At 49.5% G+C, this 26,376-nt stretch overlaps 10 protein-coding genes across 10 annotated transcripts; 5 read left to right on the top strand and 5 right to left on the bottom strand.

Moving 5' to 3' along the window:
• Nucleotides 1-180: 180 nt before the first annotated feature.
• J056_001752 (Nonribosomal peptide synthetase 2) lies at nucleotides 181-13,764 on the top strand (the record flags this gene model as incomplete). The annotated part of the gene is made up of 13 exons (XM_009271380.1): nucleotides 181-1,086; nucleotides 1,137-2,832; nucleotides 2,883-4,036; nucleotides 4,081-5,556; nucleotides 5,602-6,938; nucleotides 6,985-7,712; nucleotides 7,759-9,740; nucleotides 9,787-10,095; nucleotides 10,140-11,044; nucleotides 11,097-11,513; nucleotides 11,561-13,433; nucleotides 13,484-13,570; nucleotides 13,615-13,764. The coding sequence occupies 13 exons, from the start codon at nucleotides 181-183 to the stop codon at nucleotides 13,762-13,764; spliced, it is 13,020 nt and encodes a 4,339-aa protein (XP_009269655.1).
• Nucleotides 13,765-13,838: 74 nt separating this feature from the next.
• J056_001751 (Small RNA 2'-O-methyltransferase) lies at nucleotides 13,839-15,473 on the bottom strand (the record flags this gene model as incomplete). The annotated part of the gene is made up of 2 exons (XM_009271379.1): nucleotides 13,839-15,338; nucleotides 15,384-15,473. 2 exons carry the CDS (start codon nucleotides 15,471-15,473, stop codon nucleotides 13,839-13,841), a joined length of 1,590 nt encoding a protein of 529 aa, XP_009269654.1.
• Nucleotides 15,474-15,659: 186 nt separating this feature from the next.
• On the bottom strand, nucleotides 15,660-16,082 carry J056_001750 (protein 1; the record flags this gene model as incomplete). Its single annotated transcript, XM_009271378.1, has 3 exons — nucleotides 15,660-15,811; nucleotides 15,860-16,027; nucleotides 16,076-16,082. 3 exons carry the CDS (start codon nucleotides 16,080-16,082, stop codon nucleotides 15,660-15,662), a joined length of 327 nt encoding a protein of 108 aa, XP_009269653.1.
• Nucleotides 16,083-16,123: 41 nt separating this feature from the next.
• J056_001749 (UDP-N-acetylglucosamine transferase subunit ALG14) lies at nucleotides 16,124-16,846 on the top strand (the record flags this gene model as incomplete). Its single annotated transcript, XM_009271377.1, has 1 exon — nucleotides 16,124-16,846. The coding sequence occupies one exon, from the start codon at nucleotides 16,124-16,126 to the stop codon at nucleotides 16,844-16,846; it is 723 nt and encodes a 240-aa protein (XP_009269652.1).
• Nucleotides 16,847-16,905: 59 nt separating this feature from the next.
• On the top strand, nucleotides 16,906-19,445 carry J056_001748 (uncharacterized protein; the record flags this gene model as incomplete). The annotated part of the gene is made up of 3 exons (XM_009271376.1): nucleotides 16,906-17,022; nucleotides 17,083-17,985; nucleotides 18,324-19,445. The coding sequence occupies 3 exons, from the start codon at nucleotides 16,906-16,908 to the stop codon at nucleotides 19,443-19,445; spliced, it is 2,142 nt and encodes a 713-aa protein (XP_009269651.1).
• A 137-nt stretch (nucleotides 19,446-19,582) lies between these two features.
• On the bottom strand, nucleotides 19,583-20,818 carry J056_001747 (uncharacterized protein; the record flags this gene model as incomplete). The annotated part of the gene is made up of 6 exons (XM_009271375.1): nucleotides 19,583-19,669; nucleotides 19,713-19,742; nucleotides 19,790-19,940; nucleotides 19,992-20,584; nucleotides 20,630-20,659; nucleotides 20,714-20,818. 6 exons carry the CDS (start codon nucleotides 20,816-20,818, stop codon nucleotides 19,583-19,585), a joined length of 996 nt encoding a protein of 331 aa, XP_009269650.1.
• Nucleotides 20,819-20,917: 99 nt separating this feature from the next.
• On the top strand, nucleotides 20,918-21,254 carry J056_001746 (uncharacterized protein; the record flags this gene model as incomplete). Its single annotated transcript, XM_009271374.1, has 2 exons — nucleotides 20,918-20,939; nucleotides 20,989-21,254. 2 exons carry the CDS (start codon nucleotides 20,918-20,920, stop codon nucleotides 21,252-21,254), a joined length of 288 nt encoding a protein of 95 aa, XP_009269649.1.
• A 44-nt stretch (nucleotides 21,255-21,298) lies between these two features.
• Nucleotides 21,299-22,288, bottom strand: J056_001745 (Ribonuclease P protein subunit p30; the record flags this gene model as incomplete). Its single annotated transcript, XM_009271373.1, has 1 exon — nucleotides 21,299-22,288. One exon carries the CDS (start codon nucleotides 22,286-22,288, stop codon nucleotides 21,299-21,301), a length of 990 nt encoding a protein of 329 aa, XP_009269648.1.
• Nucleotides 22,289-22,389: 101 nt separating this feature from the next.
• J056_001744 (Diphthamide biosynthesis protein 2) lies at nucleotides 22,390-24,208 on the top strand (the record flags this gene model as incomplete). The annotated part of the gene is made up of 2 exons (XM_009271372.1): nucleotides 22,390-22,536; nucleotides 22,586-24,208. 2 exons carry the CDS (start codon nucleotides 22,390-22,392, stop codon nucleotides 24,206-24,208), a joined length of 1,770 nt encoding a protein of 589 aa, XP_009269647.1.
• Nucleotides 24,209-24,298: 90 nt separating this feature from the next.
• J056_001743 (Polyamine transporter 3) lies at nucleotides 24,299-25,879 on the bottom strand (the record flags this gene model as incomplete). Its single annotated transcript, XM_009271371.1, has 2 exons — nucleotides 24,299-25,232; nucleotides 25,281-25,879. The coding sequence occupies 2 exons, from the start codon at nucleotides 25,877-25,879 to the stop codon at nucleotides 24,299-24,301; spliced, it is 1,533 nt and encodes a 510-aa protein (XP_009269646.1).
• Between the last annotated feature and the right edge of the window lie 497 nt (nucleotides 25,880-26,376).

The following is a 26,376-nucleotide window of genomic DNA, read 5'->3' as shown; positions in this document are numbered from 1 at the left end:
GAAAATCGCGATCTACGGCAATTAAAAGGCTAGATGTGTTGAAAGAGTCAGTGCCACTCAATCCACCTGCTCACCTAAAAATTCCTCGCCGATAAAGTTTTTGGTGCCTGAGATCGTTATCCTGAGATCTTTATCGAGATAATCAATCTAATCATTTTCTTCTCCCGAACCACCAAAAAAATGGAAAGATTTCAAACATTACTGAAAGAATTCCTGTGCGATGATGAATTTACTTACGAGCACAACGGCAGTACAATCTCTTGCGCCGATGGCAGCGTCGAGGTGTCCCCATTCACCCACCAAGATTTCCAGCTGCATGAGGATTACGAGTCGAGCTGCGATGACTATCTATTCCGCATCACAATCAACAACGGCCATGTTACCATGAAGCATCGTATCAGCCAAGAACTCGCTCACACCCTCAAACGCTTCTTTATCAACAACGACGATGATCTCCCGCTTTCAAAACTCAATCACCCACCAAGCAAACCTCCGATTGATAAATTACTTCACTCAGATTTCATCACTCAATCCAAGATGCACGCAGATTGCGTCGCTGTGGATTTCAACGGATCTACACTCACCTACGCTCAGCTAGACAGCTTATCAAGTGCTTTGGCTGTGCAAATACCTTGCACCCGTGCTGTTGTTCCTCTCCTTCTCCCACCTTCGCTGGAACTATACATTGGGTACTTGGCTGCACTGAAATCAGCCAATGCATTCAGCCCATTCGATCTACAAGCGCCTGTAGAAAGGCAGCTTGGATTACTAGATGATTTGGATGCATCCGTCGTACTCGGCTTGGGTGAGCGTGATGCTTGGATTAAGCGAGACACCCAATACATCGATGTCTCTGCTTTTATGGTCGAGTACTTGAGTAGAGAGTGTTTGGCTGTCGACGCACCCCAACAAGCGACCCCAGACGACGTTGCATACGTTCTCTTCACTTCTGGCTCAACAGGCAAACCTAAAGGTGTCCAAATACAGCATTCAGCAGCAGCAGCATCGATACAATCTCACTTAGCCGTCAGGCCACTCGACAATAAGGTAAGATGGTTCCAATTCGCTCCGTCGACGTTCGATCCTGTAAGTCTCACTATTGATATCAACACACCCGCAACTCTGACACAATGCAGTCCATCATGGAGACTTTCATGTCTCTCAGCTCTGGAAGCACTATATGTGCTTCTCCGCGCGCAGAATTTCTCACCAACCCCGAGTTAGTCGTGTCAAAGCTCCGTTGCACACACATGATGGCCACACCTTCAATTGCTGGCCTTTTCAACCCAGACAAACTGCCGGACGGGTTTGAGCTGTGGACCATGGGTGAGAAGCTGTCAGATAGGGTGATTAGCAACTTCACCCGCCCCGGCAACTCGCTGTACAACGCATACGGACCGACCGAAGCAGCGATCAACGTAACCCTCCGTAAACATCCATCCGAACAGTCAGGTGCAAAGCTAGGTCCTCCAATTGATACAGCTTCTCTGCTCATTCTTCACCCAACCCTCAACAAGGTCATGCCAATGGGATTCTCGGGCGAGCTCGCTATTGGCGGACCTCAGCTGGCGAAAGGATACTTAAAAATGGCCGAACAGACAGAAAAGGCTTTTATTAATGTTCAAGGTCTCGGCAGGCTGTATAGAACAGGCGACAAGGCTCGCGTTGTGCTAGACGAGAAGAATCAGTGGAACAACGTTGAGTACCTTGGTCGTATGGGATTGGAGCAAGTCAAGCTGAACGGAAGGCGTGTTGAGCTGGGTGAAATTGACTCTATTCTTTCCAACACTCCCGGTCTTCGCTCTGTCCACACTGTCGTCATCCAACCAGAAGGCCAGCTGTGCGCTTATGTGACACCACACTCCACATCGCTGGTAGGGAGATGTGCGGAGAGTGCAGAAAAACATCTTCCAGCGCACATGCGTCCACAAGCTTACTTGTTTGCCGATGATATACCTCGCTCTACAGCCGGGAAGGCTGATAGAAAGGCGATCGCTAAATATGTGAAGGATCACATAAGCGAGGGCTATGTCGTAGGTGCTACTAGCACTGCTGAAGAGCAGCCTGTAGAGGCTGTTCATATTCTCGATACCCCAACACTCGACAAAGTCCTCAGTTGCATTTCAAAGACAGTGGGGTTAGAGGAGAAGGAAATAGATGCGAACCTCACACTCCTAGCCTTGGGTATTGACTCGCTGAGGGGTGTTCGTTTTCTTAGTTTGGCTCGTGAAGAGGGTCTACTCGCCATTACAATCGAAGATGTCATTAAAGGTCTGTCTCCTGCTGCGCTAGCAAACATTGCATTCCAGAGAACGGAGGAGGGCTTCGGCGAAAATGACAACAGACAGGCCGTATATGAAGATATAGAGGAGGAGTTTCGCAGCCAAGCACTCCCAATTGTCGAAGAGGCGCTTGGGGCACAGCCTGAAGCTATCAGACCTGCGACAACAATGCAGACGGGCTTACTTGCATTGTACTCCAAGACGGGCACAGGGTACATCAACCACTCCGTTTACACCCTGAAAGAGGGTGTGGATAGTGAGAGGCTTCGCAATGCCTGGTGCGAGCTCGTGAGACGACATGAAATTCTACGCACCCGCTTTGTGCTCATCGACAACAGCCACATCAGCGCATTCGCACAGGTGGTTGTACCTGTTGACCCTATAACAACATTCGACGAGGTCGAAGGAGGTGATGTCGATCAACTAGTCCAGCAACACATTGATACTGCTTCAGTCAAGTTCTCACTATTGGAGAGAACGCAAAGCGGCGCGATCTACTCCGACTCCAAATCGAAGAAACTCGTTGTCAGTCTTCATCACGCACTGTTTGGTAGGTGTCGATAGCTATCTTGGTAATGTCAACCACTCACAAATCAACAGACGGTGCTTCGCTTGCTTTGATGCTCGACGAGCTTGCTACACTCTACCGTGATCCGTATGCAGAAGTACCCAGAGAGGGATTTGTTCATGCGCTTGTGGATGTCTTCACCGCTGACGCACAGGCTAATGCTGAATACTGGGGTGGAAAGCTAAGCAACTTTACCTCAGACCCGTTCCCAGATCTTACAGGATTGAGGCAGGACGCAAAGAAAACAGGCCATCACGTCTCGAATGTCACGTCCAAACTCTCTCATAGCTCATTTCTCCAGAAGGCACGCGAGCTTAAGCTATCACCACTCTCGATCGTGCAGGCTGCCTGGTCAAGCATCTTGTTGGCGTACTCGGAGTCTGACGCCGACGACATTGTATTCGGTAGCATCGTCGGTGGCAGAACGACGGACCAACTCGAGCATACCGTCGGCCCTGTGTTTACAGCTTCGCCTATTCGTGTGACTAATCCGAATGATGACAGTGTAGGCGGCGTGCTCAAGTCTTTAGTTAGAAGCAATGCTGAGGGCTTGGTACACCGACACTTGCCACCAAAGATTCTTAGTGGTGACAACGGTATCATCTACGACACTACCATTGCATTGCAGCAATTCGCTCAAGGCGCATCCCAGACAGAGCTCTGGACGCACTCGGAATATCCTCCTATGGTTACAGAGTTCGCTGTCGTTTTGGAAATTTGGCCTGATCCAAACGATACTATTAGGTTGAGAGCTACATGCTCCAATAACGTCTTGGTCGAGGAGTCGTCTGCTATGATGCTGAGGCAATTCGATGACATTCTATCGAGCATCCTTGAAGGCGATCTCGATAGAAAGTTTAAAGATATCGCCGTGGATGTAAGCCACTCTCTCGCGTCCGCTGTCAACCCATACCCTATCCGTATCGAAGGCGTTGAAGCGGAACTTATCCACCACCAATTTGAGAGAAATGCAAAAGACTACCCTCAATCGCTCGCTTTGTGGTTCAAACCAGACCCATTGGACGCTTCCAAAGATATCAGATGGACGTATGCCGAGCTGGACGCTCGTGCTAACAGAGTCGCGAACTACCTTACCTCAACTTACGGCGATCTCACTGACACGCCCATCCCCATCCATATAGAAAAAACTCCCGAGATGTTCATGGCTATTCTCGGTATCGTGAAGGTGTGTTGCGTGTGTTTATGACCATGTTGCTAATGCTCGTACAGGCTGGTGGTGCATGGTGCCCTATTGACACTGCTGCTCCAGCGCTCAGAAAGAAGGATCTGTTTGAGCGTGCTGGCGGTCCTGTTGTTCTCGTTCGGGATGAAGAGAACAAGGCTCTAGTCAGCAAGATCGTTCAAGACAAGATCACGGTCAGCTCTTTTGCAGATGTCATTTATAGCAAGCAGCCGTCTAGCAAACCCGCCATATGCACCAAACCTAATCATTTAGCGTACTTGATATGGACATCAGGTACCACTGGCGCACCAAAGGGTGTTCCAATTGAGCACTTTGCCGCTGTGCAAAGCTTGACAGTCTTGCAAGAGGAAATACCATGGAAGAAAGACACACATATCCGCTGTCTCAACTTCTCCGCATATACCTTTGATGTTTCCGTACTTGACGTCTTCTACGCACTTGGCAAGACTTGCGGCACACTCTGTTCATCTACTCGCGACAACCTCGTCGGATCATTTGAAGAGCTCGTCAGAGGGTTTGCAGCCACCCACGCCTTTCTCACACCGGCCTTCATGGCTCAGTCGTCGCTCCAGAACTGCAGCTCGCTTGAGTCGCTCATTAGCATCGGTGAAAAACTCCCCCAGCCTGTCGCAAATGCGTGGTGCAGGGAAGACACTGTGTCGCTCAACACGTACGGGCCTGCAGAATCAACTATCATTGCAACATACCGCCGTTTCACTCCAAATGAAGTCACCAAAGCTCACAACGTTGGTCTTCCACTCTCGACCGTCTCATGTTTTGTTATACAGGACGATAGAATTCTGCTGAGGGGTGCTGTTGGTGAGTTAGCTTTGGGCGGCTTCCAAAATGCCCGTGGATATCATCGCAATACCGATCAGACGAACAAGAAGTTTGTCAACCATCCACAAGCTGGCCGAGTGTATCTCACTGGCGATGTTGTGCGTTTGTTGCACGATGGTAGCTGTGAATTCGTTGGTCGTAATGACGATCTCGTCAAGCTTGGTGGTATTAGAGTTGAGCTTTCTGAAATCAGTGCTGCCTTGGGCAACTGCCACGAGCTAGCTCGCGAGACTACAACATTCCAATTGTCAAGACACGATAGACCGCAAAAGGTCGTGTGTACATTCGTTGCCGCCCCCGCACTCAAGGGCGAGAAAGAGGATGGACTGCGCACGGATAGCGACGCGTTGACAGTGGCTGCCGCTTGCAAGGAGCGTGCAGAGTCTAGCCTTCCAGCTTACATGATTCCCAATGTAATACTGGTTCTAACACACCTCCCTCACACCCCTTCGAACAAGATCGACAGGAAGATGCTGGCAAGATATTACGAGCAAGTTGAAATTGCAGACTGGGAAAGCCGCCTAAGCGGTCTTGATGATGGTGATGATGGATTTTGGAGTGAAATGGAGCAGATTATTCGTCAAGTTACTGCTAGACTGACAAACGTCGCCGTGGACAGCATCTCCAAGTCCTCGCACTTACCAGCGCTCGGTGTTGATTCCGTGAGTGAATAATGATGAAGCGAATCATTTTGACCACTTCCCTAGATTCGCTCCCTGCAGCTCGCTTCCAAGCTCCGTAATGCAGGTGTCAACGCCGCAGTGAGCCAGATAGCAGCATTTCCTACCATAAAGCAACTCAGCAAAGCCATTACAAAAGCAGAATCGAATCAGATGGTCACTGAGACACCAAAGTGGATGCAAACCTTTAACGAAAGCTTGATTGGTAGTGTTAGAAAAGACATTGCCGATGTAGATTTCGTTCTTCCATGCACCCCGACACAGGAAGGTATGCTTGGTGAGACCATCAAGAACCCTGCTGCGTACTGGTCGCATCAAGTCTTCAAATTGTCCAGCAAAGTGGATGTGGATGCTCTTTACGGAGCCTGGAAGACTGTGGCAGAAAGCACGCAGGCTTTGAGAACCTCGTTTATTCCAGCTGCCACATATGGTGTGAAAGACACCGTCTTCGCCCAATGCATACACTCTACATCGAAGCTCGCTCTCGATAGAGTCAGGTTTGACAGCGAGAAAATCCTTGAAGAGCGTGTCCGTAACATTGTCAGCTCCTTGTCAGGCTCACATCAGCCGCCTGTTGCTCTCACGCTTGCAACCAAGGCAGATGGCAGTCGCTATCTCATGACGTCACTTCACCACGCAATCTACGATGGAGACGCGCTCAAATTCATTTACCAGGATGTTGAAAATGCATACATGCGAAAGTATAAAGCCACTCGCACATCACTGAAGGACGCGATGTCAGTTATAAACACAGACGTAAACACTACCAAGCAGTTCTGGAACAAGGTTTTGGAGCCATTTGCTGAGACAAGCAATACAGAGTGGCCTGTTTTGCACAACGACAACTCTCAACGCTCTCAAAGATTCTGGACGAAGGGATTTAGTGACGTCAAGCGTGCAAACATCAACCAGCTGCTTCAAGCAGCCTGGGCTGTTCTCCAGTCAAGGTACACATCAACCGAGGATGTTATTTTCGGCGAGACTCTCAGCTTGCGCGGTCTAGCTCCAGGTTTGGAAAGCGTTGTGGCTCCAATGATTGCTACTCTTCCAGTTGCACTCAAAGTTGACAAAAACGCATCAGCTAGACAGTTGATGGATAATTTGTCCACGTTAGCCTCCGCTAGTTCTCCACACAAGTTCGTTGGTCTTCAGCACGTGCGTCAAGCTCTCAAATGTGCTTCTGGCGCTCCTCTCTTCCCCGCACTGTTTGTTCTCATCGTTGAGTCAGGAGAGGAAACCAAAGGTGATTTGTTCAAAGATAACTTTGAGATAGGAGAGCTTGATGTTGAGCACCCTGTCGCCATCAACGCTTTTATCAGAGGTGATAGCGTTCAAATTGACATTCTTGGAAGTAATTTACTTATGTGGGTTATCTGTTATATTCCGTTTGACCGCTAACAAGTCAATCAGGTCAGAGGAGCAAGTTGAGCTTCTTTCAAAGCAAATGCAAGCATTGGTGAACGCAATGAGTGAACATGCCGATGAGCCAGTCTCAAGTCTTGTTGGAAAGATCGACGAGGCTCTCATCGCCAAAGCACATAGTAAGGTCGCCGATGCTACAATTAATCCTCTCGTTACTTTGTCTCGCAACGTCCAACAACGTCCGGAAGAGGTAGCTGTCACTTCGGATACTGGTACACTCTCCTTTAAGGAGCTTGATAGTCAATCCAACAGAGTTTCCAATTCGCTAACATCCGCGGTTGAAGTTGTTGCCTTGTGCATTCCACCTTCACATGAATCAATCGTTCATAGGCTTGGTATCTTCAAAGCTAGCAAAACATACATAGCCGTTGGTGAGAACTTGCCTGCAAATCGCAAGAGACTTATAGCACGCTCGTTCAAGGCAGACATCGTTTACACTATCAGGAAGTACGCGGAAGATTTCGCCTTACTCGATAACGAAAAGGTTGTTTTTGTTGACGAGAAGAGTTACGTAGAAAATCTTGCCAAAATTTCCAGTGATACAACAGAGACGCGTCTTACTGAACGTGCTGCTATCACTATTGCAAATGGTCAGCTCGACATGCACGACTACTCTGTCTGGTCAACCGAGCAACTTTTCAATCACGCTTCTTTGGCCTCAGATCGGTTGAAGACAGATTCAAATGCTTCAACATTTTTGAATTGGCTTCCTGGCAGTGAGTGACTCTCAGCCTGATAGACTACCGGCTGACAAATTCTCAGCATTTGATCTTCACATTTTGGAGACATTAGTACCGCTTATAATGGGCTCTAAAATAGTGTGCAAACGCGTGGAAGATCTGAGAAACAATGCCAGAGCTTCACTTCAAGCGGCACAGATTACTCATGCCTTCCTCACGGCTGCATGGTTTGAGAAGGATTGTATCGTAAGATCGGAGTTACCTCAACTCAAACACATCATTTTAACTGGTCACATATCATCAAAAGCGCTCCATGAGTCATGGATGGATGCCTATGTTTGGAAAACGTTGGCAATTCCACACGCCTCATCTGTTGCATTCTTGTCACATTACAATAGTGAACAGCCAAATGTCTATGACCAGCCACTTATTAAGACATGCATTGCAAGGTTTTGCTCCAGAGAAGTCGCCATTCTCGCTGAAGCAGGAGAGCTTTGCGCCTTTAGCGATGAAGGGGAGTACATACGTTCAGGATTGGTAGCTAGAATGATCAGCAGCGATAGCGTCTTGTTGGAGCGTAAAGTGGGCGATATTGTCAACTACAGAGACATCCAAATTAATCTTGAAAAAGTCTCGCGCAATGTCGAATCTGTTTCTCGACAAAACATTGTTTCTCAAGCGATGGTCCTGCAACATCCAGAAAGCATGCAACCAGACATTGTCGCATTTGTTGCTCGCGCGTACAACTATGATCCACTCGATGGATCAACTACTGATATTGACGCACAAGATGAATCATTTGCGAGATCTCTCACCCAATCGTGCGCAGAGAAGCTCGGATATGGGGCTAGACCTGACATTATTCTTCCAATGACCTTCTTACCAATATGTGACGCCAGCAATGGACATACGAACGAGAAAATTCTTAGAAGATTATTCACTCAAGTGCCGCTTCGCAACATGGTGAAAAAAAGTGCAGAAATGGCAACAGACAATCGGCGTGCGCTTACAGCTGAAGAGAAGATCATCGCTATTGCACTCAGTGAGCAGACTGGTGTTGGCATGGATACGATCAGTTCATCAACTACCACACTGGAATTGGGTGTTGACTCACTATCAGCCATCTCACTCAGCTTTCTTTTGAAGTCAAAAGGCCTTGCAGTGCCACCACATGTCGTCTTATCTGGTCCATCTGTGGAGAAGCTTGCCAAGCTCGCCGACAGCACTTCCTCTGACGGCAATAAAGACAGTTCAGCTGTGCGGAAACTTGACGAAGGCTTCGAAAAGTCGATAAGAGCCGCTTTTGGAGATACCTTAGAAGCTGTCAGACCGTGTCTTCCGCTTCAAGAAGGTTTGGTCGCACGTACTCTCAACTCTGCTGAACCCGTCTACGTCAACCATTTTACGTTTAAGCTGGATAGTGGGGTGGTCATCGATCAATTTACCGAAGCGATTGATAAGACCATAGCAGCCAATGAAATTTTGCGCACCTGCTTTTTTTTCGGTGAAGCTGCAGTGGCTCAAGTTGTTTTGGAGAAGACTGACGCTATACAAACACACCAAAGTGAATCAGAAGCATCAGCCATAGCTTACCTTGACTCAAAAAAGAAGGATTTGGAGAAGGATGTTGTCGATAACATTCAATCAAGGGTGCCTCTTCGAGTCCTCATAACTAAGCCAGCTACGGGTAGAGCCTTTGCTCAATTCACGATGCACCACGCTGTATATGATGGTGAATCATTCCTGATGTTGATGGATGAAATAAAGGAACGCTACCAGGAATCATTTTCGCTCGTAAGAGCACCAGTCGATCGCTTGCTCGATTTCATCTCCAGTCAGTCGCTAGAAGTTGCTAGAACTTTTTTCGTGGAGTACTTGTCAGACCTGCCACAAGCTAACGAGATGGAAATGGGTAGTACAACCGCGAAAGAGGTTGTTAAGACTGCTTCTCTGCCCTTATCGAAGCTGGAAATGTTGGGACGCTCATTGAATGTGTCATTGCGTGTGCTCGTTCAAACAGCATACGGTGTTTCGCTCGGTGAATCTTCTGGAGTGACAGATATTGTGAGCAGAAAATCTTGCGCCAATAGTCCATCTAACTCGTAAATAGACAACTGGTGTCGTCCTATCGGGTCGCACAGTACCTGTCAGTGGTGTTGAGACTATGCTTGCGCCATGCATTACAACTATGCCAGTGCGTGTGAAGGTGGCAGATGCAAGCAAGTTTGTAGACATGGCGCAACAAGCACAGAGCGAGAGTGCTCAGGTACTCGAGTATCAATATACGCCATTGCGCCTGATACAAAAATGGATAAATCGACCAGCCGGTCTTTTCGATTCACTGTTCGCCTTCGGTAGACTTGCTGGCGAAGGGAATGAGAGTCTCTGGGAGCAGCTCGAAGAGTCGTCTCGCGTTGATGTAGGTGTGATCACCATTGGTGAACTTATTCTAACACACTAAAGTACCCACTCGCACTCGAAGCCACGGCTAATGTAGAGAGTAATAAGCTCACCCTACGCGCAGTTTTCAACTCTTCATTCGGTCAATCGCGCGATGCCGAGATCCTCATCAGCCGGATCAACAATCTTCTCGAAGATGCCCAACAGGTAGTCGAGCCGCTAAAACCACAGCAATTAGCAAATCCTCAAGAGACTAGCTATAATGTTGAATGGACTGCTGAAGAGTCAGTTATGCGTCAATCTATTGCGAACCTGTGCAATATGGATGAAACCTCAATCAGCAAAGAGTCTACATTCATTTCTCTGGGCATAGACTCCATCTCGTCTGTTAGATTTGCACAGTCGTTGCGCAAGCAAGGTATCAACATTCCCACACATGCGATTATGCGTGCTGGATGTATTGGTGAGCTTGCAAAGTATGCGCCAAACACCAGCAATAAGGACATCGCTGGGGAATTTGCCAAGATTGCACAGAGTTTAGGTGAAAGGTACGGTGGGTGTGGTATCGAGAAGGTCGTGCCTGCCACGCCGCTGCAGACTGGTATGCTCACACAGACTATTTCATCTGGTGGTAAATTTTACAACGTTCAGCATACCTTGAAGCTAAGCGATGCGATGGATGTAGCAGCACTCAAAAAGGCTGTTATAGACACGGTTGCGAACGTTGATATTCTTAGAGCATCATTCCGCACTACGGACGAAGACAAATATCCTTGGGTGATACTCATCCATGGCAGAGTCGATGTGGTATGGAATGAGCACACCGTTGGATCAGTTGAAGAAGCTTCGAAGATTCTCGGTAGTGCAAGTGTTCCAAGCCAGGAAGACGATTTCGAAAAGCCGCCATACGCCTTCACGATTATCAAAACAAACAAGGAGAAATTTTTGGTCTTGACCATGCATCACGCGTAAGTGTACCGCAACATAATCGTAACGTACCTCTAACTAGGCCTTCGGCAGCTTGTACGATGGTGTATCTCTGCCATTAGTGCTAGACGAGATACTTGCACGCTATAGTGCCAACAGAGTGCCTCTGCGTCCACAATTCACCCAAGCAATACCGTATATTCTCGACGGTGCAAGGGATGACGAAGGGTTTTGGAAGAGCAAGATGTCCAATTACGTTCCAAAGCCACTTCCTAAAATTCAGCAGGGAGAGGTCAAGGCACACTTTACCGGCAAGACCATTCCTATCACAGCCAAGGCGAACAGACTCGTAAAATCAGCTGGCGTGTCGCTTCAGTCAATGGTACTAGTGGCATGGGGTAAGACTCTTTGCGGATTATTTGGATCGCTCGATGTTGCATTTGGGCAGGTGGTAGCTGGCCGCTCGATCGGACTAGAAGATGCGTTGTTAGCGTCTGGACCATTGTTCAAGTGAGTGCTTTGTGTATTTAATGAGCAAGACTTAACAATACGGACAGCACTGTTCCTTATAGGTTCAAAATCGGTAATAAGAAGGCGACAAACATCGATGTCTGCCACGAAGCATTTGAACAGTATAACGAGATTGAAGCGCACCAACACGTCCCACTTAGAGATGTTCAGAGGGTAGTAAAGCAGAAGTCGCTTTTCGAAACGCTCTTTGTATTCCAAAAGTCCTTCCGGGATGACCAAGAGCCGAAAGTGAAGCTGTGGGAGACGGTTGATCTGACTGAACAGTCCGAGCAGAGTGTTGAATACCCCCTAAATGCTGAGTTTGTCGACGCAGGCGACACTCTCGCCATCAACGCAAGCTGCCTGAGCAGTGTGATGACAGGGAAGGAGCTGGACGAATTAATTGGCAAATTCGGGGAACTATTTGCTGATATAGTCGATCATCCTCATCAGCCAGCTACTGCAAAGCCATCATCGCTCGCCGCGCTTCCACTGAACAACACTATCGATGCAACAGTTGAATATGTCCAACACACAGAAGCCTACGACGGCCATGTGACAAGCACGATGGCGACGATCCGTGATGTGTTTGCGATTATCTCGAAGCTCAATGTCGAGGAGATTAGCTATAGTGCGCCGTTGTACGCATTAGGACTGGACTCAGTCGGTGCAATCCAGCTAGCCGCACGCTGTCGCAAGCTGGGGGTGAAAGATTTGGCAGTATCGGATATATTCGTTGGGGAAACGATAGCGGGCGTGGACAGGGTGTTGAGGGAGCGCACAGCTTACGGGAGAGAAGACGAGAAGGGGGACAAAGACAGGCCTCTGGTGTCAGCATCTGAAGCTGTCAGCGCGCTTGCACGCCTACGTCTGAGCAGGCGTGAAGCAGAGGCTGTGCTGCCTCTGCTGCCTGGACAGGCGTACCACCTGCAAGCGTGGATTCTCAGCGGGCACACCTTCTACGAGCCCGTGTTCACGCATGCGGCGCCGCACAAACTCGACCTCCGCAAATTGCAGGGCGCATGGAGGAGGCTCGTGTCACACCACCCCATCCTCCGCACCTGCTTCACAGCGGTAGACGGCCGACCACTGCAGGTGGTGTTGACGGAATACGACGCAGAGTTGCAGGTGGTTAACAGCGATGGCGAGGCATTGGAAACAGCAAAGCGCATTGTGCGGGAAGAGTTCAGGGCACCTTCCTCCCTGCACCGCCCGCCAGTGAAGCTGATTGTTGTGCAGATGCGCTCGACTTCTTATGTGCTGCTCAAGATCCATCATGCGCTGTACGACGCATGGACAATCCCGTTGCTCATGAGCGATTTGTGGCGCAGCTACAGCGGAGGCGAGCTGGCGTCCATTGGTGATTTCGGTAAGGTGGTTGAGGCGGCGTCGAGGAACACATTCGACGAGGAGTTCTGGAGGGCGGAGTTGGGGGGCAGCCAGCCAACACTCCTCCCAGTGAAGAATTCTTCCAGTAAGCAGGTGTTTTACAAGGAGGACGTGGTACAGGGTGCGCAGAGCCTCACTCAACGACTCCAACAACGTCACCAAGTATCTCTTCAATCGGTGCTCACTACTATGGTTGCAAAGGTGGTGGGCAGGATCACGCAGACTGCGAAACCGATAGTGGGGGTCTACCACACTGGCCGCGCAGCCAGCATTGATGGTATAGATACAGTCGCAGGCCCGTGTCTCAACCTGCTCCCGCTGGGTGTAGGACCGTTCAGTGGTGATGTCCAAGCAGCTCAAGCAGTCCAGAAGAGTATCTCAAAGCGCGTGCTGGTCGAGCAGGACGACAACGGCGAGATCGCCAGGAGGGTATTGGGCACGAGCGAGCCCGTCTTCAACGTCTACATCAACTTGCTATGGCATGCAGAGAGGATATTCTCGAGTGACGCGTCGGCACTGTCGCAGGTGGATGTGAGTGAGCATGTTTCGACACAGGAGGTGCTGACAAAATACTCGGGCAGATTGGTCCGCCTAGCGACTACGCGGCGAGTGAGAAGCTAGATGTCGACAGTAGCGTGCGCGAGATGGACACGCGGGGAGTATCGAGAGTGAGTGGAAATGTAGAGGTGGCTTCTATCTAACACGCTCCAAGCATGCCCTCTTTTTGGACGTAGTGCTCGATGCGCATGCCGACACGGTGTTTGTGGCTGCTCGCACCACTGAGTCTGTACTCGATAGCGAGGGCGTGCAGCGCTTTATCGCGAATGTGAAAGAGGAGGTGGCTGGATTGGGATTTGAGTGAGTGGGTGAGGCATGTAAGAAACACTGTCTTTATAAATAAATGCGCCAAGAAGATTGCAAATAATAAGACATAGGCTACGACCAAGTGGGATTTGCATCGGCATCGCCCCATCCCGCATTGGAGCCATCGGCGGCATTGGCGGCATCTTGAGACCACACAGGGTCTGCTTTCCAAAGATTGAGCTGGAGGTTAGCGAGGACGGCGTCAGTGTCACCGTATCTATCTGACAAACAAGAGCTGCTGTGTGTAGGGGAGGAGCCATACTCACTGTTTTCCACCAGCTGCTCCTTCTCAAACTCCAATCTCTCATCCACTTGTTTCTCCTCCTGCTGCCGCTCTCTCTCTTTATCCTTGGGTGTTTTGCGCTTATCGCGCATCTCAGCGGCGAGTGTGTCTGCATGGAGCACGTCCGTGACGCTCTGGCGGTAGACGATGGAGGGTGTGTCGGAGCTGTTTTTCGCCAAGATAAACCAGGCGTCTCCGCTGTGTTGGCTGTGTTGGCTGTGATTGCTGTGATTGCTATGCTCGCTGAGTTGGCTGCTATGTTCGCGCACCCCGTCTACATCCAGTGTCGACACCTCACCGCCATACTTGCCGCTGTTTCTGACGGCGTCGAGGAGCGTGGCGAAAACGCCTCTGCAGAGGAGCTGCATGTGCGTGTCCCAGAGACTGAGCGCAGATGCTACGACCACCCTGCTCCCGCCGAACGGGAGATCGAGGAGGGAGTAGAGGTGGGTGAGGATTGCGTGTGTGTTGGGTGTGCCGGGTGTGCCGGGTGTTCCGGGTGTTCCGGCGTTGAGTTTGCTGCTCCGCGACAAATGCTCCGCGGCGCTCGGGAGCGTGTAGGAGGAATGGAGGGGCGGGAGTTGCGTGGGTTGGGTGAGGTCACTTTCCTCAGTATTCGCAGTATTCTCAGTATTAATCCTGCCCGCACACCGCACCCGCTTGAACACGGCAATTTGACTCGGATAGCGGTCATCGACGCGTGGATCGGTACTGGGTGGATTGAGGTTCTGCGCGATAGACTCGCCGACGCCATACACGGAGACATTATAACCGAACAAACGGGCGTAATGCGCGCACCACTGTGTGTACTCCCGCACGCCCAGCTCGAATTTATGATCAGGATGACGGAAAAGCCTGTCGGTGCGTCCGGTAGGGTCCACGACGCGTGCAGGGGAGGTGAAGCGTGGGTTGAAGTCGTAGTTGGGGGTTGTAGCGATGAAAAGGGGTGGGCTGTATGTGCCTAGGATGAGCTGCATCGTCTGCGCCAGTACAGACTCTTGCATATGCTCGAGCACCTCCACGGCAACGATGGCGTCTAGTGCGCGGAAGGCGGGGTGGAACGTAGCTGCGAAATCGGCGTGGTAAAGGCGGAGAGTGAGGTCGGTGGACCAGCGTAGAGTGGCGTCGCGGTGCGAGGCTAGTAGGCGTGAGAGAGCGTCTAGCTCGGCGAGGTCGCTGTCAAGTGCGTGGTAGTGGGCGAGGCGGAGTGCATCGTCATCGAGACTTATCGGAGGCTTGAGGAGCTGCTCGAGGAGTAGACTGCCAGCGCCAGAACCGAGGTCGAGAAGCTAGGTGGATTGTGAGAAGACAGCAGGTCACAGCACCTATCACACCTTTGTACAGTTGTGCTGGTTGAGTACGTTGTAAACCTCTACATATCGCTGCGTCGAGAGCGGAACCTGGAATGGATTGTGTTTCTTCATGAGGGGATTTGAGAGGGAAAGGAAGGATAAATACTCACAAACAGTACTTATGAATGTTAAGACACCGTTCAAATGAAAATTGACATGTGTACAATGAAAGTTGTAAAAAGAAAAACGCGTTGAAAAAGAGCTAGAAGACGCGTACAAACACACCTAGAAGACGCTTTCAACACCAATAAAACGAGTCTATTGAATAGCAAGCAATTCAACTTCGAATTTGAGAGTTGCGTTTGGTGGAATCACTGGGGGGAAACCTCTTTCACCGTAGCCAACTTCAGGGGTGGCAGTGATGATTGCCTTTTGGCCGATAGACATTTGAGGTACACATTGATCCCAAGCTGTAGGACGGATTAGACGCCGGCATACACGTCAGCACTATCACTCACCGCCAATCAACCTTCCAATTCCAATTGGGGATGAAAATGGCTGTCCTCTTCTGTAAGAGCTGTCAAATACAGAGCCATCGAGCAGAGTACCGTGGTAGTGCATGGTGATAGTTTGGCCTGGCTTTGGGAAGTTTTTACCGTCGCCGGGGTGGATGGATTCGAGAGTAGCTGGCTTTGAGTGGTATTAGAAATGGTAATATAACACACTATAATAACAAACCATGTTGATAGTTCGAGTGCTACGACCACCAAGGACGCACACGGATGAATAAATACATTTCAATCGCAGCAGCAGCAGTGCTATTCCTTCTAGGCAAGTGCTTGATCACTATCAACCAGTTCAGATCCGGTGCTTCTGCTAAAGTGAACAAGAAGCCTGGAGAAAAGGTGTCTATATCGGTCATGATGGGAAGTGGAGGTCATTCCGCCGAGTTATTGAAGATGATTGATGCTTTAATGTTCAAGGTGTACACGCCTAGGTTGTGGCTGATCCACTCCGGAGACACCCTTACCACTAATAGAGTCGTTGAACTTGAAAATTTCAAGCAAACAGCGGCTACATTGGATTGGACTGATAGTGGATACTACGCTATCAAGTATCTACACCGCTTAAGAGGCGTTGGAGAGGGTTACTCCAAGCTACCTGGAAATTTGTTTGTCTCATTCATCCAATGCTTGAGTTTGAGTATTCTACCACCACCAGATATATCAAATCCCTCATCAACACGCTCTAACAGCATTACAGATGCACCTTCACCTCACTTGGGCGATATGTTGATAATGAATGGGCCATCTACCTGTGTTTCGCTGGTTGCAGCAATCTGGGTCGCTAAATTGGTTGGAATTCCCCACCCAAAGATGATCTACATTGAATCATTCACAAGAGTGGATGGAATCTCAACCACCGGTAAATTAGTTAAACCGTTCGTAGATACGTTTATTACGCAGTGGAAGGAAGACGACAGCGTTGAGAACTGGCTGATTTGAATGGTTTTCATGTATTTTTCAGTAAAATTTTATCAATTCCTTCTTGTTCAATTGCATCCATGGCTAGAAATAATCTCAACAAGCCAACGCCAGCAGTTCCAGTGTCTGAAAAGAAGGAGAAGAAGCAGGAAAAGCAGGAGAAGCAGGAGAATCTCCCAGATAAGATTCTCTTTAGTGTGAGTTGGGTTGAGCTGGTTGAACTGCCTAGCACGGTTAACACGGCTAACACCACACAGGACATCCACGACCAAGTCAAAACAGATACAAAGTCTAATCGTGTACAGCCTGTGGAACCCGTACCTAGAAGCAGATCCCCTTTCAGGCTTACAAGTCTCGTCAAGCGCTTCACTCTCTTTTTCCTCCTTTACACCTTTCTAGCCCACTTATTCTGCCACACTCCAATTACTCCCGACTCAAGTGACCTCTGCGTGCGTCATCAGTCTACCGTCGAGTACTTTGAACCCGTCTACTACGACCACGTTCACCCAGTCATCCTCCCTCACCTTCAACAAGCTCAAAATAAGCTTAATCCGATTACAACTCAGCTAGTTAAGCTCGAACCTTATCTCAGCAGATCCAAGAAGAGTGCCACGCACCTCTACAACGCTTCTATCCACCCACGACTCGAAATTCAATCGAGAAGACTAGCGAATAGGTTTAAACCTGTTTATGATGAATGGCAGGGTGTTGCAATGCGTTATTGGAAGGTATATCACGACAAGTACTACCTCCCAATCTCCACCCACAAGCACACTCAGCGTGTCTTTTCTCTTCTCAACCAATCTCATAAGCAAATTCAAAACACCTACACTGCTCTGCACCCCCACTTAAGTGTCGTGCACGCATACTCTCAGCGTCAGGCTATCAGGGCACTTTCAACAACTTGGTCGTACACTAAAACGTACTATCCGCATATACGCACATTCCTCACAAAGTACTTGAAGCGCGCAGTGGCTGAGTGGCTCGCTATTAGTCACAGAATAACATCACACATCTCCCGCTTGGCTCTCGGTCAGTATGTCAAATTTGGTCTCGACGATAAACTCATTACCGTCAAACACTTCCATTCGCTCAAAGGCAAGTTCCTTGATCCTGTCCTTAGCCGACTTGCCGAGTGGATCGAGGTCCAGCGCTCTAATGTGAGTCCTTAGTGGGGTCGTGGTGGATGTAAGGGGTGTGAGTGGAGTAAGGCTTTATTATGCAGCACTGTGGATTATGCAGTGAGTACTATGGCACTTGCGACTTTAGCACTTGACCATTCCAGCATTTGCACACTCACTCTTTCATCTCTTTTGACATTATTTTTCACTTTCCCATTTCTCGTACCTGCGTATATTTACAAAACACACAATCATACACGTGTAATTCTACCGCATTCTCTTATTACACTGTCTCACACTGTCTCACACTTTGTTATACTCTCACATACCCCACGCTCCCACCAAATTACACTGCGCAGCCCACTAACACACCCCAGACAGCCAGCACATACGGAGCGACTGGCGAAACAGCGGATGAGATAAGCTATTTCCTCGCAAGCATGAGCGGAAGTGAGGGTGAGAATGAGGGGGAGAAGCAAGGAGAGGGAGAGGGAGAACAAGTCAAAGAAAACAGCGGCACGGGCACAGCGGTGCCAGAAGCACCACAACCCACGCCCCATCTGGAAGAAACACTTACGACACTCAATGACACACATACAGAGCTATCTCGTCTTCTCGATGCCAGTGCGGTCCAATTCATGCACCGTCTCTCGACGCAGCGCGCAGAATTGGCGTCGTCAGTCACACTAAGCAGTGAAAAGGCTGTCGAATCGCTCACGAGTGATTTCCAGCGACTGATGGATGGTTTTGTCGACTACCACGAGCGGGAAATGAGTGAAATTAGTGACCAAGGAGATGAGAAGCACCACACACACACCCAAAACATAGAAACAGTCCGTACGAAAGTAACCAACAAACTGCGCCAGCTCGCCCAAAACGTTTTGGACGGTATGGTGCGTTGGCAGGGAGAAATAGATGAGATGGAAGTGAAGATGATCGGGGAGGCGATTAGCGCGCCGCGTGAATTTCTCACTCGAGCACAGAGGGAGGTTGGTAGCACACTCGCTTGGACGGATGGTGTCACTTATCGCGATTGGATGCACTATCACCATCTCACGCAAACCTTTGACGAGCGTGTCGATCATCTTAGCGATGTCCAAGAAACCGATTTGGTGTTAGAGCCATTGTTTGAAGAGGTGTTTGGCAAGGTCGTCGCTCTCGAGCAGCAGTTTGAGTCGCGCGTGGCGAGCGTGGGGAAGGTGTACGTGAGCGAGCAAGAAGAGGAAGAAGAGGAGCGCATAGAGGAGCAGGAGGACGCACAAGAAAAGCCATACGATCATTACCATCAAGAGCCACACACACCCTTCGAAAACGACGACAACAGTCAAGATGTTGAACAGAGCACCGAGAAAGAATTCATCCAACACTCACCACTGGTTGACACACATAAAGACAATGACACGGCGCATGGCACGATATTTGACGTGGCTGATTACCCAACCAGCACAGCTATACCGGAGAGCGCAGCAGGCACACAACACGTACATGAGGAGCTGTAAAGATTAAAATGAACAACTACAAATTTATATGGTAGAGATTGATTAAATTGTACAGAAAGCAACTAGCGGGTAGAGTTTTGATTGACAGTGGCGAGTGAAAAAAAAAGAAAAGAGATTACCAAGTAATCCGACACGACTCAAACTTCAAAAAACGTTTTACCGTCTTGGTTGTGTCTTTTCAGAGGTCTAGACGGTTCACTGTTATCTGTTTGAGCTTTGTCGAACTGATGATTTGAGTGTGTGAGATTATGGTTTCTTGGGACTTACGTCCATGTACATAGAGAGATATCTGCAGAGCTGAGAGGGTTGTTAGAGGGGTTTGAGATTGCAATTAACCAGCTCACTGTCTTTGGAGCTCTCTCAACAAGCTCTTCAAAACCATAGACATTGACACGCGCATCATCGAACTGGACTTTGAACATGGCTTTTTCACCGGGAACATCTGAGCGACTGACGCCCAAGATGTCGAGGTGGTTATCCCAACGTGGAGCATCGCTGTGAAAGTTTGTGAGAAGTGGGAGTGATAGAAAAGACAAGGGAACCCACTCATAGGAGGAAATTTTGAACTTTTTGGACTTTGTTTGTTTTTCAGTGGGATTTAGTCCAAGAGAGGCTTTTGAAGGGCGACCTCTGCCTCTTTTAGGGCGAGAGGGAGGCTGAGAGAGAGTTTGAGAGTGAGAGTGGAGTTTAGAGTGAGAATGAGTATCAGATTCAGGCTCAGGATCAACCGTAGCAGCTTTATCACTGTGAGCAGCATCGGCAGCATCGTCAGCATCGTCAGCATCGTCAGCATCGTCAGCATCATCAGCGGGAATAGCAGGATGATGATCCTCATTGGAATGATTGTCTACGTCATGGTCTAAGCCATTGTCCAAGTCACTTTCATCAGGAGAATGAGGAGGATTGAGGAAAGTACGGTTGTGCTGTTGATCCTCGTTATTGTCATTCAAATCCTCCTCCTGTTGGATATCCTTGCCTTTCTCGCGATTAATCAGAGACTGTGGCTTCTCCACCTTGTTAGGCTTCAAACCGAGATCAACGTATAAGTCTGGGTTATGATACCAGAACTTCTTAACCAATTCGCTTGCATTGTTCGCGTCACCGTCCGTTACCCAGCAATTATCAGATTCTGGGTATCCCTGGTAAGTGTGAGAGAGGGAAAAAACGCGCGTAAAATAACAAACCTTCCAACTGACAAAATAGCTGAGAGTTTTCTAATTTGAATTCGATAAGATATCCACGCGTATCACTCCTAGTACACCACTTACAGGTCTCCCCCGTACACCACCAATCATGGCATCTATAATAGAATCAATCTCATACTCCTCCTCTTCCTCCACTTGCTTCTTCTTGGTCGCTGATTTACGCCCCATTTTTTATTTTATTTGGTGACCGTTTCAATTCGGATTTGATTTTAGAATTTACTACAACTATCAAGAGAGTGAAAATATTCATCTTATCGATTATTTAGTATGAGTAATTATAGTAATGATAGTGAGTGATTGAAATGGTAGGTGTTCATATGACTGACACACCCTCACAGCCACAGATGAAGGGGGCTACGGTGTAAACACACACGGCGACTCTTTCTCCAGATCGAATCAGGCAGGTTTTGAAGGCGTTGACGATGGGAGTATCAAGAACACCCCCACGCCTTCCACTCACTCCGATTCATCATTTGGCGTTGCTGGATTAGCGAATGATGGTAGTAACAACGAAACAACCCAAGTTGAATCATTCGCAGGGTCAATCAATCCACTTCAAACTGAGCCAGCCACTGAATCCAATTCAAACAATGTTGGGGGTTGAGTAATTTGTATATGACGTAATGAGGTAATGACGTAATGTATCTTCTACACTTGCTTCTTCTTCTTTGGTGGGTTTTTAGAGGTGTTGGGTGTGTTATTTGAGTTATCTATAATATCTGTACTATCACTTGCACGCTTGGCAGAATTACTTGGGTGATGGATAATTGGATCACTCAAGATTCCCTTAAACAGCCGCCGCGAGTTTGAATTGTTTATAACCGTCTTTGGATTATCTGTAAGTGTCTTCTTAGCAACAGATTGATTCATTCCAAATACTGTAGCCAAGTTAATAATATCACCAGGTGAGCGTAAATGGAGTGCGTTAGAAACACAGCTACTGAATATGATTCCTTTACCGCTTGTGACTCTAAGCAACTCTTTAACATTTGCGATTAGATTTCTTCTAGCGTAATCATCACCACCGTCGAGTGCACCACCATAGCAAACTTCAAAGAAAGCGCCATCAGCGATAGCCTTACCGAGAGTGGAGCGCTTAAGGAAGAAAGGGAGACGAGAGTGAGCAGCAAGATCGAGCTGAATTATGTGCACAGCGAATGGAGAAGGAGTGCACATATTCAAACAGGCGTGATTGAATGTGATTGGGCCCGTGGGTTTGACTGCGAGTAAATCGTACGCGTTCAACACGCCCACTGCACCTTGTCCCAACTGCTTGGTTGCATCACCCGCTTCATCCAACTCAACTGTAAGTCTGCTTAATTGGATTAGAGTGCGTGGATTGTGTGAGCTACGCGTATCTAGCCCTGGGAATAGCGGCTGTGAATTTGTGAATGGATTGTTGTGGTTTGAGTGGGTGAAATTTTTCACATAATGATCGTAACCAGCTACAGAATAACCCAAGTGAATGAGGGTACGTGTACGAGATTCAAGCGATTTTAGCTGTGTGGTGTCTATTGTGGGTGCTGTGGGTGTACTCGGTGTACTCGCTGCACTCGTTTTATTGGCTTTGTTCTTCTTCTCCTTCCTCAATGGTTCATTATGCGTGTACACCGCTGGCAAATTTAAATCTGCGTACATTCTCTATTCTCCACGTTCGCCGTTGGTTATCAACCGAGAAGACTCTCTCGCAGCAACGACCAACATCGAATTAAAATATAAAATATAAATTTATCCCGTTAATGTCCACAATCACCAACTCCGGCGAGGATATTATACATGCCCGCAACGATATTTCTCCGCACGACATCTCCGACGACAACGGCGACAACGACGGGTACGAGATCAAGCGTACAGCGCGTGATATACTTGAACACGGCTACAGCAGGGTGAGTGGATAGAGCAGGGAGGTGTGTGCCCGCCTCACCGACACCGCAGATAGCCCTACAATTCCCCGACGAGCTGTTGCACCACTCGGTCGGCGTGTACCGGGATCTCGTGCGGGAACTGGCCGAGTTGCGCCGTCTCAATCCAGGCACCGCCCACAGCGTCTACATCCTCGCAGACACCACCTACAACGCCTGCTGCGTCGATGAAGTCGCAGCCCAGCACGTCGACGCCGATGTTATCGTCCACTACGGCCACGCTTGTCTAGAACCGAGCGCTCGCCTCCCCGTAATCTACGTTCTCGGGAAGAGGCGGTTGGATGTGGGGGTGTGTGTCGATGCAGTTGCCCAGAGTATCCTGCAGAGGTACACCAACACCCACTCACGCGCCCTCCTCGTCTCTGACACCGCGTACGCGTGGAAAGCACCAGCCGTGTGCGATGGCCTCAATCGCAGACTAAAGGACATGACCGTACACTTGCATAACCGCCCACCTTCCATCGTCTACCCGGCTCTCAATAGCGGCGCTCCCCCACCCGTTCGCCCCGCCGACGAGTCTAAGATGCAGGACCACGAGGCCGATGGGTCTGCCTTGAAGGGCGAGGAGGCTGCGCGTGGAGAGGATTGTGGTTGCAGCGATACCAAGAATAGCTGCACATTAAGCAACTCATGCAACTCTTGCACATCCACAAACCCCCGCAACCCCTCCATAGCACAGCGACCAGTCAGCACCACCACGCTCCCCACCGACGCACCTCTCCCACCGCGTACCTTGCTCATCTACATTGGGGGCGCGTCCTTAAAGCTGACAAATCTCGTCCTCACACACGCCGGCGTGGCAGTGCTAGCGTATGACCCAACCACTCACAACGTGAGCGATGCGACAGGAAGTGAGAACCGCTTGCTACAGCGGCGGTATGCGCAAGCGTCTAAAGCGCGCGACTGCGACGTATTCGGTCTGGCTGTGGGGACACTCTCGACCGCCAGCTACCTCCCACTCGTGCGAGCGTTGCGCGCCAAGCTGCAAGCCCATCGCAAGAAAGTTTATACGGTGGCAGTAGGCAAGTTGAACCCGGCCAAATTGGGCAATTTTGGTGAAATCCAGGCGTGGTGTGTCGTCGCGTGCAAAGAGAGCAGTATCGTTAATAGCAAGGAATTCATCACTCCCGTCGTTACACCTTTCGAGCTCGAAATGGCACTCGATGGTCGTACGTGGACGGGTGAGTATGTACTCGATTTCCCCGCCCTCCTCGATCCATCCAGCAGGTGGAATTTGAGCGGTAGTGGCGAGGCGGAGCAGGAGCAGAATCACCTTGTGCATCACGACCCTGACGCACCCACATTCTCCGCTTCTTCCGGTCGACTAGTCCATCATCGCAGATTCGACGACGGAGTTTCATCTGATGCTTCTGCACAGGTGCAGAGGCAGCTGGAAGAGGGTGCAGACGCACTCACACTCAGAACCAAGGAAAACGCATTGCAGGTCATGCACAACTCGGCCGCTGCCGCTTTCCTCCACAACGAACGCTCCTGGAAGGGTCTAGAGGTGCGCGAGGGCCAAGACGCCCCTAGTCAGCTTGAGACGGGCAGGGCGGGTGTTGCACGTGGCTACACCCTCCCCACTTCTCTCTCTGCCAGTGAGTCGGTCGAGAAGGCAGAGAAGAAGAAATTCTGACAACTCAGCTATAACAAAACCCTTGAATAGACGTGGAATGATATGCATAACTTATTACTCATTAACTACAATCAACGAACCAATAAATCCTTACACCCTGCGCGCATACGCCGAGCGCGCCCTCAGCGACGCGGCACGCAGTCTGAACCACACGGGCACAGCGCAGAGGGTGAGGGCGACGAGAGCGAGTAGCAAGCAGGCGTAATCGATGCCCATCGCGTCGAACATTTGCCTCACAAAGAGGGGGCACACGCTCGCGATGACGCTGCGCGCAATAGTGTTGCTAGCCAGCGCGCTTGCCGCGTACACCGCATACACGTCAGCAAGATAGCTGAGGAAGCTGTTGAAGATGCTCACGATAGCCACGCCGAATAGGATGAGCGATGCCGCGGGTACCTCCCACGGCACATCGGCCCTGCTCGTAAAACCCAGCCAGAAGAGAGACACTACCATACATGGCCCACCGAGGTAAATGGCTGGTAGCAGTCGGTCTTCGGGGAGACTCTTGGTTGCTACGTTTGCACTCCTTCTCCTCATTACCCCCACCCCCACCATGGTGATGGCCAGGTTGATGAACATTCCTATGGCTATAGGGATGAACATAAGACCCGCTATCTCCTGCCGCATTTCGAACACGCCGCGAAATACGTAAGGCACAATCTCGAAGGAGAGATAGAGGATGGTGTAGATCACAGCGACGTATAAAGAGGAGAAAATGACGAGTGGCTCTGTGACGAGGAAAAGGAGAGGTCTCGTGAGGCTGGTTTTGAGCAGTGTGCGCATCGCTGGCTGTGTCTTCTCTTGCGCCGTGTAGTACCCCGAGTCGCCTGTCTTCTTTCGCAGCTGTGCCGCGCGTCTGTGCAGTATCGCAGGTTCGTATGTCTCTTTCAGCGTAAACACACACAGCAGCCAGCATACTCCGCCGAAGGCGAGCATGAGCCAATATATGTCCTGCCACGGCACGCTTATGATCATGAAATTGCCAATTATCGGCCCCAGTACCGGTCCCAGGAAGGGCACGAGACTGTCGAGTGTGTTAGCAGTATCCACTGGCACCAATACACCAACCCACGAGAACAGCGCCATCGGTATCGCGATAGCATCCATCTCCCATATGTCAGTGAGGACGCCGCCGCTATTCGTAAGCGGTGAACTTGCTCCTATGCCAGCAATCAAACGGCAGATGAGAAGGCCGGTGATGGTTGGCGAGAGCGCGCACCCGACGTTGAACAGCGTATACAACAAGAGCGTGAGCGTAAAGATGGGCTTGCGTCCGTATACCTCCGACAGTGGCGCCCAAAACAGTGGACCACATACATATCCTAGCAAAAACATGGTGATGGTGCATATTGCTATTGTCTCCGTTGTGTCATACTCCTCTATCATATTCGCTATGGTTGTCGACGGCAGCGACGACGCTATTGTGCTGCTTAAAATGAACACCGAACTTAGCACCGTCGTGTACCATTTCAGACCACTGCTCCAGTTTTTCGGATTCGTTGGGTCATTCTGGGTGAATTGGACAAGATACTCGTCCAAGTGATTCTGCTTCTGCTCCTGTTCTTGGTCCTTCTCTTCATTTCTAATCCCATTTTCCCCCTCTCCGCCCATTTTCTCTATGTCTATCTCTTCCTCCGAGTATGCGCTTGTCGATGAATTTTGTCTGTGCATCCCAAGTTTTTAGTGGGCGACTAGCTTATAGTAAGCAGAAAGGATGTTTCTTGCCTTTTTCACCTTCTCGGTGTCGGTCACCCTCGCTCTGCAGTACCCGGCGGTGCCTGAACCGGAGAATTTTTGAGATAAGCGTATGTACTTGAAGGGTTAGAGGAGTCGATGAATGGGAGCTATTTTGTGCTCTTATTCTAAAATCATTCCCGCTGATCCATCACGCTTCCCAATTCCCCCTTGGCTCCCTCGCTCCCGTCACCGCCAAGAAATTGATAACCGGGTATCATCTAGATCCTGCTATTCCCGATACGGCTGTGAATATCCAACTGCACCACCGGGTGCTCCAGAGCGATTTCAACCAGAATCTAAATCTACCAAAATCATTCTCTTTTCAGCCAGAGCTACCAGTAAAGCTCTTTTATTCCAAGTTGTTAAAAAGTCGTAAATCAGTCATTTGGGATGAAATCGATGGCAAAAGTAGATTTCAAGTCGGTGAATAT

This window comes from Wallemia ichthyophaga (assembly GCF_000400465.1).
Source record: "Wallemia ichthyophaga EXF-994 unplaced genomic scaffold scaffold18, whole genome shotgun sequence".
Lineage (NCBI taxonomy): Eukaryota > Fungi > Basidiomycota > Wallemiomycetes > Wallemiales > Wallemiaceae > Wallemia > Wallemia ichthyophaga.
The sequence above is the reverse complement of the archived record's forward strand: the minus strand, read 5'-3'. Positions and strand labels throughout refer to the sequence as shown.